This window comes from Leuresthes tenuis, unplaced genomic scaffold (genome assembly GCF_036924035.1).
Source record: "Leuresthes tenuis unplaced genomic scaffold, fLeuTen1.0.hap1 SCAF_22, whole genome shotgun sequence".
Lineage (NCBI taxonomy): Eukaryota > Metazoa > Chordata > Actinopteri > Atheriniformes > Atherinopsidae > Leuresthes > Leuresthes tenuis.
The window spans coordinates 780,262-798,262 of NW_027325376.1; the positions used below are offsets into that span (position 1 = coordinate 780,262).

Here is an 18,001-nt window from a genome sequence, read left to right on the forward strand (position 1 = left end):
CGATAGCGCGCATTCACTCATATGTTTCCATTATTCTGAACAGATCAACCGGGCCTTATGTGTCTAAAGCAGGCAGATTTCACCAGAATCTCATATTTCAGACTGGATTATGATCATATAATGGTGAACCTTCAATTTGACCTTCAACTCTCAGCACATTAACTCATATGTGTGGCTCTGTGCAGCAGCTTGGCACCCATCAAAATTTCTTCAGAAATTTTCTAGTTCGACTTAGTATCGATTAACTGTCTCCTCAGGTCTTGCGCTCTCTGTTCGGCTCTCACGTCGCCGCTCTCATCTTGGACCCGCCCCCGTCCGATGACATCACAGAAGGCTCGGCCAGTCAGCCGGCTTTCCCGTCCCTGAGCTACGACGCCACCAGCGGATTGGTCGGCAGGCAGGAGGCGGTCCCTCGGTTCTTTGTGGACTTCCTGCGGCGACAGGCCAAGACGAGGAGGCGGAGCCGCAAGTCGATGGTCGGAGGAAGAGGATGCTTTGGGATGAAGATGGACCGCATCGGCTCCATCAGCGGGCTGGGCTGTTAGAGACCTCTGTACCACCGTGACCCTGCATGACCTCTGACCTCCAGGATCACCTGGATGATCAGGTGGAGATTTCATGCTGGACTTTACTGAAGGAGGAGCAAAGCTGAGAAAAAGCCTTCCTAATGACCTCTGACCCCTGGCTTCAGTTAGCCAGCAGGACACTGTGTGTGTGAGACGACCGTGGGTTTAACCTGCAGGTGTGTGTGTGTGTGTGTGAGTGTCTGAGTGTGTGTCTGAGTGTGTGTCTGAGTGTGTGTCTGAGTGTGTGTGAGTGTGTGTCTGAGTGTGTGTGTGTGTGTGTCTGAGTGTGTGTGTGTGTGTGTCTGAGTGTGTGTGTGTGAGTGTTAGTGTCTGAGTGTGTGTCTGAGTGTGTGTGTGTGTGTGTCTGAGTGTGTGTGTGTCTGTGTGTCTGAGTGTGTGTGTGTGAGTGTTAGTGTCTGAGTGTGTGTCTGAGTGTGTGTGTGTGTGTGTCTGAGTGTGTGTGTGTCTGTGTGTCTGTGTGTCTGAGTGTGTGTGTGTCTGTGTGTCTGTGTGTGTCTGAGTGTCTCTGTGTGTGTCTGTGTGTGTGTGTGTGTGTGTGTGTGTGTGTCTGTGTGTCTGTGTGTCTGAGTGTGTGTGTGTGAGTGTGTGTGTGTCTGAGTGTGTGTGTGTGTGTGTCTGAGTGTGTGTGTGTCTGTGTGTCTGTGTGTCTGAGTGTGTGTGTGTGTGAGTGTGTGTGTGTCTGAGTGTGTGTGTGTGTGTCTGTGTGTGTGTGTGTGTGTGTGTGTGTGTCTGAGTGTGTGTGTCTGTGTGTGTGTGTGTCTGAGTGTGTGTGTGTCTGTGTGTGTCTGAGTGTGTGTGTGTGTCTGAGTGTGTGTGTGTGTCTGAGTGTGTGTGTGTGTGTGTGTGTCTGAGTGTGTGTGTGTGTCTGTGTGAGTCTGAGTGTGAGTCTGAGTGTGTGTCTGTGTGTGTGTGTGTGTGTGTGTCTGAGTGTGTGTGTGTGTGTGTGTCTGAGTGTGTGTGTGTGTGTCTGAGTGTGTGTGTCTGAGTGTGTGTGTGTGTGTGTGTCTGAGTGTGTGTGTGTGTGTGTGTCTGAGTGTGTCTGAGTGTGTGTGTCTGAGTGTGTGTGTGTGTGTGTGTCTGAGTGTGTGTGTGTGTGTGTGTCTGAGTGTGTGTGTGTCTGAGTGTGAGTCTGAGTGTGTGTCTGAGTGTGTGTGTGTGTGTGTGTCTGAGTGTGTGTGTGTCTGAGTGTGAGTGTGTGTGTGTGTCTGAGTGTGTGTGTGTCTGAGTGTGTGTGTCTGAGTGTGTGTGTGTCTGAGTGTGTGTGTGTCTGAGTGTGTGTGTGTCTGAGTGTGTGTGTCTGAGTGTGTGTGTTATTTGACGACGGAGTGCAGGCTGCATTAAACAGAAACCAGTCAGAATCAGGTGTCCCCCCCTGCTGATGGATGAGTAACCCTGTGGGGGGGGGGGTGTAACCTGTAAATGTTCCGGTATAATAACAACAATCTGTGTCAGAATTCAGTTATCCAATAAAATCATTGATCTGAGTACAGAAATGTGTGTGATGCAGGAAGCAGGGGAGGGGGGGCGGAGCCATGTTCCATACTAATGCAGTTCAGGGGGGGCGGAGCCATGTTCCATACTAATGCAGTTCAGGGGGGGCGGAGCCATGTTCCCTACTAATGCAGTTCAGGGGGGGCGGAGCCATGTTCCATACTAATGCAGTTCAGGGTGGGGCGGAGCTATGTTCCATACTAATGCAGTTCTGGGGGGGGCGGAGCCATGTTCCATACTAATGCAGTTCAGGGGGGGGCGGAGCCATGTTCCATACTAATGCAGTTCAGGGGGGGGCGGAGCTATGTTCCATACTAATGCAGTTCTGGGGGGGGCGGAGCCATGTTCCATACTAATGCAGTTCAGGGGGGGGCGGAGCCATGTCCCTTACTAATGCAGTTCAGGGGGGGCGGAGCCATGTTCCATACTAATGCAGTTCAGGGGGGGCGGAGCCATGTTCCATACTAATGCAGTTCAGGGGGGGGCGGAGCCATGTTCCATACTAATGCAGTTCAGGGGGGGGCGGAGCCATGTTCCATACTAATGCAGTTCAGGGGGGGCGGAGCCATGTTCCCTACTAATGCAGTTCAGGGGGGGCGGAGCCATGTTCCATACTAATGCAGTTCAGGGTGGGGCGGAGCCATGTTCCTTACTAATGCAGTTCTGGGGGGGGCGGAGCCATGTTCCATACTAATGCAGTTCTGGGGGGGGTGGAGCCATGTTCCATACTAATGCAGTTCAGGGGGGGGCGGAGCCATGTTCCATACTAATGCAGTTCAGGGGGGGGGCGGAGCCATGTTCCATACTAATGCAGTTCAGGGGGGGGCGGAGCCATGTTCCATACTAATGCAGTTCAGGGTGGGGCGGAGCCATGTTCCTTACTAATGCAGTTCAGGGGGGGGCGGAGCCATGTTCCATACTAATGCAGTTCAGGGGGGGGCGGAGCCATGTTCCATACTAATGCAGTTCAGGGGGGGGGCGGAGCCATGTTCCCTACTAATGCAGTTCTGGGGGGGGCGGAGCCATGTTCCCTACTAATGCAGTTCAGGGGGGGCGGAGCCATGTTCCATACTAATGCAGTTCTGGGGGGGGCGGAGCCATGTTCCATACTAATGCAGTTCAGGGGGGGGCGGAGCCATGTTCCATACTAATGCAGTTCAGGGGGGGGCGGAGCCATGTTCCATACTAATGCAGTTCAGGGGGGGGCGGAGCCATGTTCCATACTAATGCAGTTCAGGGGGGGCGGAGCCATGTTCCTTACTAATGCAGTTCAGGGGGGGGCGGAGCCATGTTCCTTACTAATGCAGTTCAGGGGGGGGCGGAGCCATGTTCCATACTAATGCAGTTCAGGGGGGGGCGGAGCCATGTTCCCTACTAATGCAGTTCTGGGGGGGGCGGAGCCATGTTCCTTACTAATGCAGTTCAGGGGGGGGCGGAGCCATGTTCCATACTAATGCAGTTCAGGGGGGGGAAGAGCCATGTTCCCTACTAATGCAGTTCAGGGGGGGGCGGAGCCATGTTCCATACTAATGCAGTTCAGGGGGGGGGCGGAGCCATGTTCCATACTAATACAGTTCTGGGGGGGCGGAGCCATGTTCCATACTAATGCAGTTCAGGGGGGGGCGGAGCCATGTTCCTTACTAATGCAGTTCAGGGGGGGGGCGGAGCCATGTTCCATACTAATGCAGTTCTGGGGGGGGCGGAGCCATGTTCCATACTAATGCAGTTCAGGGGGGGGCGGAGCCATGTTCCATACTAATGCAGTTCAGGGGGGGGCGGAGCCATGTTCCATACTAATGCAGTTCAGGGGGGGCGGAGCCATGTTCCATACTAATGCAGTTCAGGGGGGGGGGCGGAGCCATGTTCCATACTAATGCAGTTCTGGGGGGGGCGGAGCCATGTTCCATACTAATGCAGTTCTGGGGGGGGCGGAGCCATGTTCCCTACTAATGCAGTTCAGGGGGGGCGGAGCCATGTTCCATACTAATGCAGTTCAGGGGGGGGGGGGCGGAGCCATGTTCCTTACTAATGCAGTTCAGGGGGGGGCGGAGCCATGTTCCATACTAATGCAGTTCAGGGGGGGGGCGGAGCCATGTTCCATACTAATGCAGTTCAGGGGGGGGGCGGAGCCATGTTCCATACTAATGCAGGAAGCAGGGGAGGGGGGGCGGAGCCATGTTCCATACTAATGCAGGAAGCAGGGGAGGGGGGGGGCGGAGCCATGTTCCTTACTAATGCAGTTCAGGGGGGGCGGAGCCATGTTCCTTACTAATGCAGTTCAGGGGGGGGGCGGAGCCATGTTCCATACTAATACAGTTCTGGGGGGGCGGAGCCATGTTCCTTACTAATGCAGTTCAGGGGGGGGGCGGAGCCATGTTCCATACTAATACAGTTCTGGGGGGGGCGGAGCCATGTTCCTTACTAATGCAGTTCAGGGGGGGGGCGGAGCCATGTTCCTTACTAATGCAGTTCAGGGGGGGGCGGAGCCATGTTCCATACTAATGCAGTTCAGGGGGGGGCGGAGCAGTTTCTCCCAGATTTAACCGACCTTTGACCCGACGTGATCAGGTCAGAGGATGTGATCAAATTCACAGTTTTCCTCCATCCTAACATGTTGAAAATATCAAAACAAATGTAGAATAAATCCCACAGGGGTCCTGCAGCTGCCTCAGACACAGCTTCACGGACAGCTGAAATGGTTTGAATGTTTCCATTCTTTACAAGGCAAGTTTGGTTCTCCAGCTTCAGCAACATTAGCTGAATCTGACTCAAGATCACTTAAAAACACTCAAATCTTCATTAATAATAATTATTTAGCTTTGCACTGAATTAAATATTTCTGAATATCTGATTTTCAAACTCTTAAAGAGAGCTAAGAATCTTTTTAAATGAAACTTTAATGAACAACTGCACAAGACAGCGTGAAAAAGCACCAATCAGCTGAGAAAAAAGAAGAGGAAACACGAGAAGAAACAGCTCGAAGGAGCATGAACGCAGCATTTACCCACAATAATGATGATACTAACGGGACCAGAGACTGTCCATCCCAGCCAGGAAATGAATAAAGTCATCATCAGTAAACATGGAAATGTTGTCAGACAAAGATAAAATAAACTGCCGAAAGGACAGTTTCTTAAGAATTTATAAATAGAAAACTCTTTAGGAGAAATAGGGAAAGCTAAATAAACTCCATCAAAGTAACGCCACCATGGAAACCAGAGAGGCTGTGACCTGATAAAACTGGAAACAACTTTAACCATATGCACTAACGAAGGAATAGCTTAACATATATAAGTAGAAGTTCCACAAAACCCCACCCAAAATAAAGAAACCTCCTCTAAATCCAGTGAGTCACACAAAAAAGACTGAAAACCACCTGACTTCATATCAGAGCTGAAACGCAGCATTTTCCCAGAATGCAATGCTTGTTTGCAGAAGTTTTAAAGTCAGTTTAACACCCAACTACTTTGTAAAAAAGGGGAAGCGTTCTTTCACAGGAATCATTTTGTGTGCGCCAACGTCTCTGGCAGCGTTTGGCCGCTGGGGGCAGCAGGGAGCCATTTTGAGTCGTCCCCTGTCACGTGACGGGGTCCCTTCGGGGCTCACGCAGACTCAGCTAGCAGCTAGCAGCTAACGGTTAGCTCTCACTCGGACGTTACGTGCCCGACAAGACGGAAACAAGCCCGGCTGAGATTCTACTCCTGCGGGACATTTTTTCTCCGGCACTAGCGTGACTGACGCCCCTTCTTGTCATCCGTTTGACTCGGTTATTCCCGGCTCCTCCGTCCCTCTGATCCGGACCGGTTGCTGAACCCAAACATGTCGGCGGTGCAGCGGATGAAAGTGGCGAACGAGCGGCACAGCAAGACGATCACACAGCGGGGACACGTCCAGAAGACATCGGTACTGACAGCTGCCGGCTGTGGTTTGCTTTTGTGTGTGTCTGTGTGTGTGCTGTGTGTTGCTTTAGATCCACGAACTCGGTGCTGTTCGGCAGGTTCGTGCGCGAGACACGACTCCAGGAAGCAGCGCCGAAGCTAGCAGCTAGCAGAGGTTAGCTTCAGCAGAGAGCTGTTCCGTTGTCCCGAACCTCAAAACGCGTTTATTTGATTTAAATTGGACAAATAATGGTTCGGTGCTTGTACCCTAAAGGTTGGCATTATTTTCCGATTAAAAATACGTGTGAATAAGAAGAATAGAGCCAGACTCCTGTAAGAAACGTGGGCTTTGATGTGTTTCTGCAGACCTCAGACACTGAAGATATGTGACGTGTGACGTCACTGATCTATTGTAAAACACAAGCTGAGAGATGTGAGTTCAGGTGGTGTCAGGGAGGGCTTCAGGTGGTGTCAGGGAGGGCTTCAGGGAGGGCTTCAGGTGGTGTCAGGGAGGGCTTCAGGTGGTGTCAGGGAGGGCTTCAGGTGGTGTCAGGAAGGGCTTCAGGTGGTGTCAGGAAGGGCTTCAGGTGGTGTCAGGGAGGGCTTCAGGTGGTGTCAGGGAGGGCTTCAGGTGGTGTTAGGGAGGGCTTCAGGTGGTGTCAGGAAGGGCTTCAGGTGGTGTCAGGGAGGGCTTCAGGTGGTGTCAGGGAGGGCTTCAGGTGGTGTTAGGGAGGGCTTCAGGTGGTGTTAGGGAGGGCTTCAGGGAGGGCTTCAGGTGGTGTTAGGAAGGGCTTCAGGGAGGGCTTCAGGTGGTGTCAGGGAGGGCTTCAGGTGGTGTCAGGGAGGGCTTCAGGGAGGGCTTCAGGTGGTGTTAGGAAGGGCTTCAGGTGGTGTTAGGGAGGGCTTCAGGTGGTGTCAGGGAGGGCTTCAGGTGGTGTTAGCGAGGGCTTCAGGTGGTGTCAGGGAGGGCTTCAGGGAGGGCTTCAGGTGGTGTCAGGGAGGGCTTCAGGTGGTGTTAGGGAGGGCTTCAGGTGGTGTCAGGGAGGGCTTCAGGTGGTGTCAGGGAGGGCTTCAGGTGGTGTTAGGGAGGGCTTCAGGTGGTGTTAGCGAGGGCTTCAGGTGGTGTCAGGGAGGGCTTCAGGGAGGGCTTCAGGTGGTGTTAGCGAGGGCTTCAGGTGGTGTCAGGGAGGGCTTCAGGTGGTGTCAGGAAGGGCTTCAGGTGGTGTTAGGGAGGGCTTCAGGTGGTGTTAGGGAGGGCTTCAGGGAGGGCTTCAGGTGGTGTCAGGAAGGGCTTCAGGGAGGGCTTCAGGTGGTGTCAGGGAGGGCTTCAGGTGGTGTCAGGGAGGGCTTCAGGTGGTGTCAGGGAGGGCTTCAGGGAGGGCTTCAGGTGGTGTTAGGAAGGGCTTCAGGTGGTGTTAGGGAGGGCTTCAGGTGGTGTTAGGGAGGGCTTCAGGTGGTGTCAGGGAGGGCTTCAGGTGGTGTCAGGGAGGGCTTCAGGTGGTGTTAGCGAGGGCTTCAGGTGGTGTCAGGGAGGGCTTCAGGAAGGGCTTCAGGTGGTGTCAGGGAGGGCTTCAGGTGGTGTTAGCGAGGGCTTCAGGTGGTGTCAGGGAGGGCTTCAGGTGGTGTCAGGAAGGGCTTCAGGTGGTGTTAGGGAGGGCTTCAGGTGGTGTTAGGGAGGGCTTCAGGGAGGGCTTCAGGTGGTGTCAGGGAGGGCTTCAGGTGGTGTCAGGAAGGGCTTCAGGTGGTGTTAGGAAGGGCTTCAGGTGGTGTTAGCGAGGGCTTCGGGTGGTGTTAGGGAGGGCTTCAGGTGGTGTCAGGGAGGGCTTCAGGTGGTGTCAGGGAGGGCTTCAGGTGGTGTCAGGGAGGGCTTCAGGTGGTGTTAGGGAGGGCTTCAGGTGGTGTCAGGAAGGGCTTCAGGTGGTGTCAGGGAGGGCTTCAGGTGGTGTCAGGGAGGGCTTCAGGTGGTGTCAGGAAGGGCTTCAGGTGGTGTCAGGAAGGGCTTCAGGTGGTGTCAGGGAGGGCTTCAGGTGGTGTTAGGGAGGGCTTCAGGGAGGGCTTCAGGTGGTGTCAGGGAGGGCTTCAGGGAGGGCTTCAGGTGGTGTCAGGGAGGGCTTCAGGTGGTGTCAGGGAGGGCTTCAGGGAGGGCTTCAGGTGGTGTCAGGGAGGGCTTCAGGTGGTGTTAGGGAGGGCTTCAGGTGGTGTCAGGAAGGGCTTCAGGTGGTGTCAGGGAGGGCTTCAGGTGGTGTCAGGGAGGGCTTCAGGTGGTGTTAGGGAGGGCTTCAGGTGGTGTTAGGGAGGGCTTCGGGTGGTGTCAGGGAGGGCTTCGGGTGGTGTCAGGGAGAGCTTCAGGGAGGGCTTCAGGTGGTGTCAGGGAGGGCTTCAGGGAGGGCTTCAGGTGGTGTCAGGGAGGGCTTCAGGTGGTGTCAGGGAGGGCTTCAGGTGGTGTTAGGGAGGGCTTCAGGTGGTGTCAGGAAGGGCTTCAGGTGGTGTCAGGGAGGGCTTCAGGTGGTGTTAGGGAGGGCTTCAGGGAGGGCTTCAGGTGGTGTCAGGGAGGGCTTCAGGGAGGGCTTCAGGTGGTGTCAGGGAGGGCTTCAGGTGGTGTCAGGGAGGGCTTCAGGGAGGGCTTCAGGTGGTGTCAGGGAGGGCTTCAGGTGGTGTTAGGGAGGGCTTCAGGGAGGGCTTCAGGTGGTGTCAGGGAGGGCTTCAGGGAGGGCTTCAGGTGGTGTCAGGGAGGGCTTCAGGTGGTGTCAGGGAGGGCTTCAGGTGGTGTCAGGGAGGGCTTCAGGTGGTGTTAGGGAGGGCTTCAGGTGGTGTCAGGAAGGGCTTCAGGTGGTGTCAGGGAGGGCTTCAGGTGGTGTTAGGGAGGGCTTCAGGTGGTGTCAGGAAGGGCTTCAGGTGGTGTCAGGGAGGGCTTCAGGTGGTGTTAGGGAGGGCTTCAGGGAGGGCTTCAGGTGGTGTCAGGGAGGGCTTCAGGGAGGGCTTCAGGTGGTGTCAGGGAGGGCTTCAGGTGGTGTCAGGGAGGGCTTCAGGGAGGGCTTCAGGTGGTGTCAGGGAGGGCTTCAGGTGGTGTTAGGGAGGGCTTCAGGGAGGGCTTCAGGTGGTGTCAGGGAGGGCTTCAGGGAGGGCTTCAGGTGGTGTCAGGGAGGGCTTCAGGTGGTGTCAGGGAGGGCTTCGGGTGGTGTCAGGAGGGCTTCGGGCTGTGCACGGAGCGGGTTTTACGTGCACAGCACAGTCTCATGTTCACACGTGAGCTTGTAACCTTTTGTTGGTTCCACATAAATACGAGCAGAACTTTGTGGGTGGAGCCGCTGTTCAGAGGCGGAGCTTCAGCACATGTATGTGAAGCTGTGTCATCACCAGAGAGAATTCCTTTACAGACAGTCATTCATGTGTGCTGTTAAACCAGAACATGTTGAATAAATCCGGGTCAGAACCACATGCTGTAAACGTGTTTTTCTTCCAGCGACCAGTGAACGAAGACAAGTCTCCGGTGGGCCCGTGGCTGCTCGCTCTGTTCGTCTTCGTGGTTTGTGGATCAGGTGAGTTTCAGCTCCTCTCATCTCTGTGGGTTCTGGTCCTGCTGGGGGAGCAGTGTGAGGTATTAGCTTTGTGGCTAACGTCCAGCTGTGCTAACATGTGTTAGCTTCTCTCCTGCTAATCTGAGCTGATCTCATCCGCTAAGAAGGCAGCTCTTCGTCCTGACTTCAAACACCAGTCACAGGGATTGTTCGTCCTTCTAGCTCGCGCTTCTCGGTCGTTCTGAGGTCAGAGCTCGTGCCGCGCTGCGTTCAGGGTCCTGCACACGCTGCTGTTTAACAGAGCTCCTCTCAGCTTCCTGCAGGTCGTCACAGGTCTGTCACGGAGATTGATTCATATCGAGGAAAGAGTGTGGCACATCGTTGTAAAAAGGTCATGTGACCTGCCGTTTAGGCGTCATGTGACCTGCCGTTTAGGCGTCATGTGACCTGCCGTTTACCCGTCATGTGACCTGCCGTTTAGGCGTCATGTGACCTGCCGTTTAGGCGTCATGTGACCTGCCGTTTACCCGTCATGTGACCTGCCGTTTAGGCGTCATGTGACCTGCCGTTTAGGCGTCATGTGACCTGCCGTTTAGGCGTCATGTGACCTGCCGTTTAGGCGTCATGTGACCTGCCGTTTAGGCGTCATGTGACCTGCCGTTTACCCGTCATGTGACCTGCCGTTTACCCCTCATGTGACCTGCCGTTTACCCGTCATGTGACCTGCCGTTTAGGCGTCATGTGACCTGCCGTTTACCCGTCATATGACCTGCCGTTTACCCGTCATGTGACCTGCCGTTTAGGCGTCATGTGACCTGCCGTTTAGGCGTCATGTGACCTGCCGTTTAGGCGTCATGTGACCTGCCGTTTACCCCTCATGTGACCTGCCGTTTACCCGTCATGTGACCTGCCGTTTACCCGTCATGTGACCTGCCGTTTACCCCTCATGTGACCTGCCGTTTACCCCTCATGTGACCTGCCGTTTAGGCGTCATGTGACCTGCTGTCTACCCCTCATGTGACCTGCCGTTTACCCGTCATGTGACCTGCCGTTTACCCGTCATGTGACCTGCCGTTTACCCGTCATGTGACCTGCCGTTTACCCGTCATGTGACCTGCCGTTTACCCCTCATGTGACCTGCCGTTTACCCGTCATGTGACCTGCCGTTTACCCGTCATGTGACCTGCCGTTTACCCGTCATGTGACCTGCCGTTTACCCGTCATGTGACCTGCCGTTTACCCCTCATGTGACCTGCCGTTTACCCCTCATGTGACCTGCCGTTTACCCGTCATGTGACCTGCCGTTTACCCGTCATGTGACCTGCCGTTTACCCGTCATGTGACCTGCCGTTTACCCCTCATGTGACCTGCCGTTTACCCCTCATGTGACCTGCCGTTTACCCGTCATGTGACCTGCCGTTTACCCGTCATGTGACCTGCCGTTTACCCGTCATGTGACCTGCCGTTTACCCGTCATGTGACCTGCCGTTTACCCCTCATGTGACCTGCCGTTTACCCGTCATGTGACCTGCCGTTTACCCCTCATGTGACCTGCCGTTTACCCGTCATGTGACCTGCCGTTTACCCCTCATGTGACCCTCCGTTTACCCCTCATGTGACCTGCCGTTTACCCCTCATGTGACCTGCCGTTTACCCCTCATGTGACCTGCCGTTTACCCCTCATGTGACCTGCCGTTTACCCCTCATGTGACCCTCCGTTTACCCCTCATGTGACCTGCCGTTTACCCGTCATGTGACCTGCCGTTTACCCGTCATGTGACCTGCCGTTTACCCCTCATGTGACCTGCCGTTTACCCCTCATGTGACCTGCCGTTTACCCCTCATGTGACCTGCCGTTTAGGCGTCATGTGACCTGCCGTTTACCCCTCATGTGACCTGCCGTTTACCCCTCATGTGACCTGCCGTTTACCCGTCATGTGACCTGCCGTTTACCCCTCATGTGACCTGCCGTTTAGGCGTCATGTGACCTGCCGTTTACCCGTCATGTGACCTGCCGTTTAGGCGTCATGTGACCTGCCGTTTACCCGTCATGTGACCTGCCGTTTAGGCGTCATGTGACCTGCCGTTTAGGCGTCATGTGACCTGCCGTTTACCCGTCATGTGACCTGCCGTTTACCCCTCATGTGACCTGCCGTTTACCCGTCATGTGACCTGCCGTTTACCCCTCATGTGACCTGCCGTTTACCCGTCATGTGACCTGCCGTTTACCCCTCATGTGACCCTCCGTTTACCCCTCATGTGACCTGCCGTTTACCCCTCATGTGACCTGCCGTTTACCCGTCATGTGACCTGCCGTTTACCCGTCATGTGACCTGCCGTTTACCCGTCATGTGACCTGCCGTTTACCCGTCATGTGACCTGCCGTTTACCCGTCATGTGACCTGCCGTTTACCCGTCATGTGACCTGCCGTTTACCCGTCATGTGACCTGCCGTTTACCCCTCATGTGACCCTCCGTTTACCCCTCATGTGACCTGCCGTTTACCCCTCATGTGACCTGCCGTTTACCCCTCATGTGACCTGCCGTTTACCCCTCATGTGACCTGCCGTTTACCCCTCATGTGACCTGCCGTTTACCCCTCATGTGACCCTCCGTTTACCCCTCATGTGACCTGCCGTTTACCCGTCATGTGACCTGCCGTTTACCCGTCATGTGACCTGCCGTTTACCCCTCATGTGACCTGCCGTTTACCCCTCATGTGACCTGCCGTTTAGGCGTCATGTGACCTGCCGTTTACCCCTCATGTGACCTGCCGTTTACCCCTCATGTGACCTGCCGTTTACCCCTCATGTGACCTGCCGTTTAGGCGTCATGTGACCTGCCGTTTACCCGTCATGTGACCTGCCGTTTAGGCGTCATGTGACCTGCCGTTTACCCGTCATGTGACCTGCCGTTTAGGCGTCATGTGACCTGCCGTTTAGGCGTCATGTGACCTGCCGTTTACCCCTCATGTGACCTGCCGTTTACCCCTCATGTGACCTGCCGTTTAGGCGTCATGTGACCTGCCGTTTACCCGTCATGTGACCTGCCGTTTACCCGTCATGTGACCTGCCGTTTAGGCGTCATGTGACCTGCCGTTTACCCGTCATGTGACCTGCCGTTTACCCGTCATGTGACCTGCCGTTTACCCCTCATGTGACCTGCCGTTTAGGCGTCATGTGACCTGCCGTTTACCCGTCATGTGACCTGCCGTTTACCCGTCATGTGACCTGCCGTTTACCCCTCATGTGACCTGCCGTTTACCCCTCATGTGACCCTCCGTTTACCCCTCATGTGACCTGCCGTTTACCCGTCATGTGACCTGCCGTTTACCCGTCATGTGACCTGCCGTTTACCCCTCATGTGACCTGCCGTTTACCCCTCATGTGACCTGCCGTTTACCCCTCATGTGACCTGCCGTTTAGGCGTCATGTGACCTGCCGTTTACCCCTCATGTGACCTGCCGTTTACCCCTCATGTGACCTGCCGTTTACCCGTCATGTGACCTGCCGTTTACCCCTCATGTGACCTGCCGTTTAGGCGTCATGTGACCTGCCGTTTACCCGTCATGTGACCTGCCGTTTAGGCGTCATGTGACCTGCCGTTTACCCGTCATGTGACCTGCCGTTTAGGCGTCATGTGACCTGCCGTTTAGGCGTCATGTGACCTGCCGTTTACCCGTCATGTGACCTGCCGTTTACCCCTCATGTGACCTGCCGTTTACCCCTCATGTGACCTGCCGTTTAGGCGTCATGTGACCTGCCGTTTACCCGTCATGTGACCTGCCGTTTACCCGTCATGTGACCTGCCGTTTACCCCTCATGTGACCTGCCGTTTAGGCGTCATGTGACCTGCCGTTTACCCGTCATGTGACCTGCCGTTTACCCGTCATGTGACCTGCCGTTTACCCGTCATGTGACCTGCCGTTTACCCGTCATGTGACCTGCCGTTTACCCGTCATGTGACCTGCAGTTTACCCGTCATGTGACCTGCAGTTTACCCGTCATGTGACCTGCCGTTTACCCCTCATGTGACCTGCCGTTTACCCGTCATGTGACCTGCCGTTTACCCGTCATGTGACCTGCCGTTTACCCCTCATGTGACCTGCCGTTTACCCCTCATGTGACCTGCCGTTTACCCCTCATGTGACCTGCCGTTTACCCCTCATGTGACCTGCCGTTTAGGCGTCATGTGACCTGCCGTTTACCCGTCATGTGACCTGCCGTTTACCCCTCATGTGACCTGCCGTTTACCCCTCATGTGACCTGCCGTTTACCCCTCATGTGACCTGCCGTTTAGGCGTCATGTGACCTGCCGTTTACCCGTCATGTGACCTGCCGTTTACCCGTCATGTGACCTGCCGTTTACCCCTCATGTGACCTGCCGTTCACAGCTCCTTCTGTTTGTGTGTTGCAGCCATTTTCCAGATCATCCAGAGCATCAGGCAGGGCTTGTGATGACCTCTGAACCCAGAGCCCGACCCATGCCATGGACGGAGGGGGTGTTGCCTTCATGACCCTGCCCACCTCACGCACACACTCACACACACTCGTTCCTGTGGATTTGAACTCGTTTTCTTCCTTCTGTACCTCTGCAGAACTTTGTTTTTTACTTTCATCACTGTTAATGAAGCTGATCTCTGATCGGCTGTTGGTTATTGATTGATGAGTTGCTGTTGTCAGATGAAGTCTTAACCCTTCCTCCTCTCGGTCGTCCAGCGGCTGGTTGATTTAAAGTGACGCTCTGCTGTTTGTTGGCTCATTAACTTTAAATCCCGGAGCTTCAGAGCCTCACTTTTAGGAATTATTTAAACATATTTATGGAGGTGCTCTGGTGTCGACTGAATAAAAAAGATCAGTTAATTGATTCTCATCAGCTTTTTCTCGTGATCAGAAAGCCAACGCTCCTCATTACGACAGCTTTAGTTCGTCTGTGGTTCTTTTTCTTTTAAGTTATTTATTTTCACCTTAAAGAATCCATTATTAGAGGAAATACTGTAAAAGATGATCAGTCATTTCATTAATTAAGGGAAAAATGTCATATTTACACAAAAACCCTGCTCTGGTGGAAACAACACGTTTTAGTTATTAATAGTTAATTGTGATGTTGGTGGAGAGTTAAATCTCTCTTAGTTTACAGTTCGTAAAAAGGAAGAAGTGGTTTCTTTACAGCCTTTAAATGAGTTGAACATGACGTCATCAGTGCAGCTTTGTTCGTTTTGTTCTTTCTGTGGAAGTCAATGAGGACGAAACATTTAAAGAAACCTCACAGGAAACTAAAGATGCAGCTGATCAGACCTTTGGAAGGAGAAGCAGAAATCAGACGGGGTTTATCTGACCTACAAACAGCAGATCGGTCCTTGTTAAACCAGGCTTGTTAGCCAGGACAGACCAACTCCTGGTTTTGCTGTAAATGAAGTGAAATGGTGAAACATCATTGTGAGCTCCCTGATGTTCCTCCTGCTGGATGACTCACTCCACTTTTATACAAAATAAACCTCAGATATTTTTCTCTAAACGCCTTCCAGCTCCGTCTTTCTTCCTGTTCACCAAACACAGAAACCTTCACCACCGGGACACGATGCTGATGTGTCATCGGGGGGAGGAGCAAAAAGACACGATGCTGATGTGTCATCGGGGGGAGGAGCAAAAAGACACGATGCTGATGTGTCATCGGGGGGAGGAGCAAAAAGATACGATGCTGATGTGTCATCGGGGGGAGGAGCAAAAAGATACGATGCTGATGTGTCATCGGGGGGAGGAGCAAAAACACACGATGCTGATGTGTCATCGGGGGGAGGAGCAAAAAGACACGATGCTGATGTGTCATCGGGGGGAGGAGCAAAAAGACACGATGCTGATGTGTCATCGGGGGGAGGAGCAAAAAGATACGATGCTGATGTGTCATCGGGGGGAGGAGCAAAAAGACACGATGCCGATGTGTCATCGGGGGGAGGAGCAAAAAGACACGATGCCGATGTGTCATCGGGGGGAGGAGCAAAAAGACACGATGCCGATGTGTCATCGGGGGGAGGAGCAAAAAGATACGATGCCGATGTGTCATCGGGGGGAGGAGCAAAAAGACACGATGCCGATGTGTCATCGGGGGGAGGAGCAAAAAGACACGATGCTGATGTGTCATCGGGGGGAGGAGCAAAAAGACACGATGCTGATGTGTCATCGGGGGGAGGAGCAAAAAGACACGATGCTGATGTGTCATCGGGGGGAGGAGCAAAAAGACACGATGCTGATGTGTCATCGGGGGGAGGAGCAAAAAGACACGATGCTGATGTGTCATCGGGGGGAGGAGCAAAAAGACACGATGCTGATGTGTCATCGGGGGGAGGAGCAAAAAGACACGATGCTGATGTGTCATCGGGGGGAGGAGCAAAAAGACACGATGCTGATGTGTCATCGGGGGGAGGAGCAAAAAGACGATGCTGATGTGTCATCGGGGGGAGGAGCAAAAAGACGATGCTGATGTGTCATCGGGGGGAGGAGCAAAAAGACACGATGCTGATGTGTCATCGGGGGGAGGAGCAAAAAGACACGATGCTGATGTGTCATCGGGGGGAGGAGCAAAAAGACGATGCTGATGTGTCATCGGGGGGAGGAGCAAAAAGACGATGCTGATGTGTCATCGGGGGGAGGAGCAAAAAGACACGATGCTGATGTGTCATCGGGGGGAGGAGCATAAAGACACGATGCTGATGTGTCATCGGGGGGAGGAGCAAAAAGACGATGCTGATGTGTCATCGGGGGGAGGAACAAAAAGACACGATGCTGATGTGTCATCGGGGGGAGGAGCAAAAAGACAAAGACACGATGCTGATGTGTCATCGGGGGGAGGAGCAAAAAGACAAAGACACGATGCTGATGTGTCATCGGGGGGAGGAGCAAAAAGACACGATGCTGATGTGTCATCGGGGGGAGGAGCAAAAAGACAAAGACACGATGCTGATGTGTCATCGGGGGGAGGAGCAAAAAGACACGATGCTGATGTGTCATCGGGGGGAGGAGCAAAAAGACAAAGACACGATGCTGATGTGTCATCGGGGGGAGGAGCAAAAAGACACGATGCTGATGTGTCATCGGGGGGAGGAACAAAAAGACACGATGCTGATGTGTCATCGGGGGGAGGAGCAAAAAGACAAAGACACGATGCTGATGTGTCATCGGGGGGAGGAGCAAAAAGACACGATGCTGATGTGTCATCGGGGGGAGGAGCAAAAAGACAAAGACACGATGCTGATGTGTCATCGGGGGGAGGAGCAAAAAGACACGATGCTGATGTGTCATCGGGGGGAGGAGCAAAAAGACACGATGCTGATGTGTCATCGGGGGGAGGAGCAAAAAGACACGATGCTGATGTGTCATCGGGGGAGGAGCAAAAAGACACGATGCTGATGTGTCATCGGGGGGAGGAGCAAAAAGACACGATGCTGATGTGTCATCGGGGGGAGGAGCAAAAAGACACGATGCTGATGTGTCATCGGGGGGAGGAGCAAAAAGACACGATGCTGATGTGTCATCGGGGGGAGGAGCAAAAAGACACGATGCTGATGTGTCATCGGGGGGAGGAGCAAAAAGACACGATGCTGATGTGTCATCGGGGGGAGGAGCAAAAAGACACGATGCTGATGTGTCATCGGGGGGAGGAGCAAAAAGACACGATGCTGATGTGTCATCGGGGGAGGAGCAAAAAGACACGATGCTGATGTGTCATCGGGGGGAGGAGCAAAAAGACACGATGCTGATGTGTCATCGGGGGGAGGAGCAAAAAGACACGATGCTGATGTGTCATCGGGGGGAGGAGCAAAAAGACACGATGCTGATGTGTCATCGGGGGGAGGAGCAAAAAGACACGATGCTGATGTGTCATCGGGGGGAGGAGCAAAAAGACACGATGCTGATGTGTCATCGGGGGGAGGAGCAAAAAGACACGATGCTGATGTGTCATCGGGGGGAGGAGCAAAAAGACACGATGCTGATGTGTCATCGGGGGGAGGAGCAAAAAGATCATAGATATAGTGAATAAGTGACTTTTAGGGCTGAAATGATTCCTGGAGAAACTTCATCACAAAACTCCCTAGATGCAAGGCATTTCCCTCGTTTAACCAACATGTTCTGCTCAGCGGTCGCCCTGTTTCACACAGACAGTTGTGACATCATTGTCACACAACGTGCACGTTTGTAGCAGCTTGATTTGATGGAGGAAACTGGAGAAAACAATCAGCAAATTCAGAGAAAAAGCATTTCAAAGAAAAGAAAAGGCTAAATACTGTACAGTGTCCATTGTAAAAACCATTAGCTTAGCATGATAGCACAATGTTAACGCTACAGCATCTCAGCAGTGTGTAAATGGGACACACTGCTGTCCTTTAAGTGTTTTGCCAGGTTGGACATGTTTCCACCCTTGGCCAGACGTGTCGTAACACCGTTTGCAGATTGGTGCTTTATGGCTCCACCGTGCTCACCGTTCTAAAGCCGAAGTAGTTCCATGCAGCACTTCCTGGTTTATCTCTCTT

The 18,001-nt window shown here is 53.7% G+C and overlaps 2 protein-coding genes across 2 annotated transcripts in view; both read left to right on the forward strand.

The window, feature by feature from the left end:
• The window catches only part of nppcl2 (natriuretic peptide C-like 2), a 1,998-nt gene extending 1,453 nt beyond the window's left edge, over positions 1-545 (forward strand). The window contains exon 2 of the mRNA XM_072376150.1: positions 258-545. Coding sequence (XP_072232251.1) covers positions 258-545 — 288 coding nt within the window. The remainder of the gene's footprint in view (positions 1-257) is intronic.
• A 5,129-nt stretch (positions 546-5,674) lies between these two features.
• On the forward strand, positions 5,675-14,991 carry LOC140281646 (stress-associated endoplasmic reticulum protein 1). Its single transcript, XM_072376151.1, has 3 exons — positions 5,675-5,981; positions 9,420-9,495; positions 13,891-14,991. The coding sequence occupies exons 1-3, from the start codon at positions 5,898-5,900 to the stop codon at positions 13,929-13,931; spliced, it is 201 nt and encodes a 66-aa protein (XP_072232252.1). The 5' UTR covers positions 5,675-5,897; the 3' UTR covers positions 13,932-14,991.
• The last annotated feature ends 3,010 nt before the right edge of the window (positions 14,992-18,001 follow it).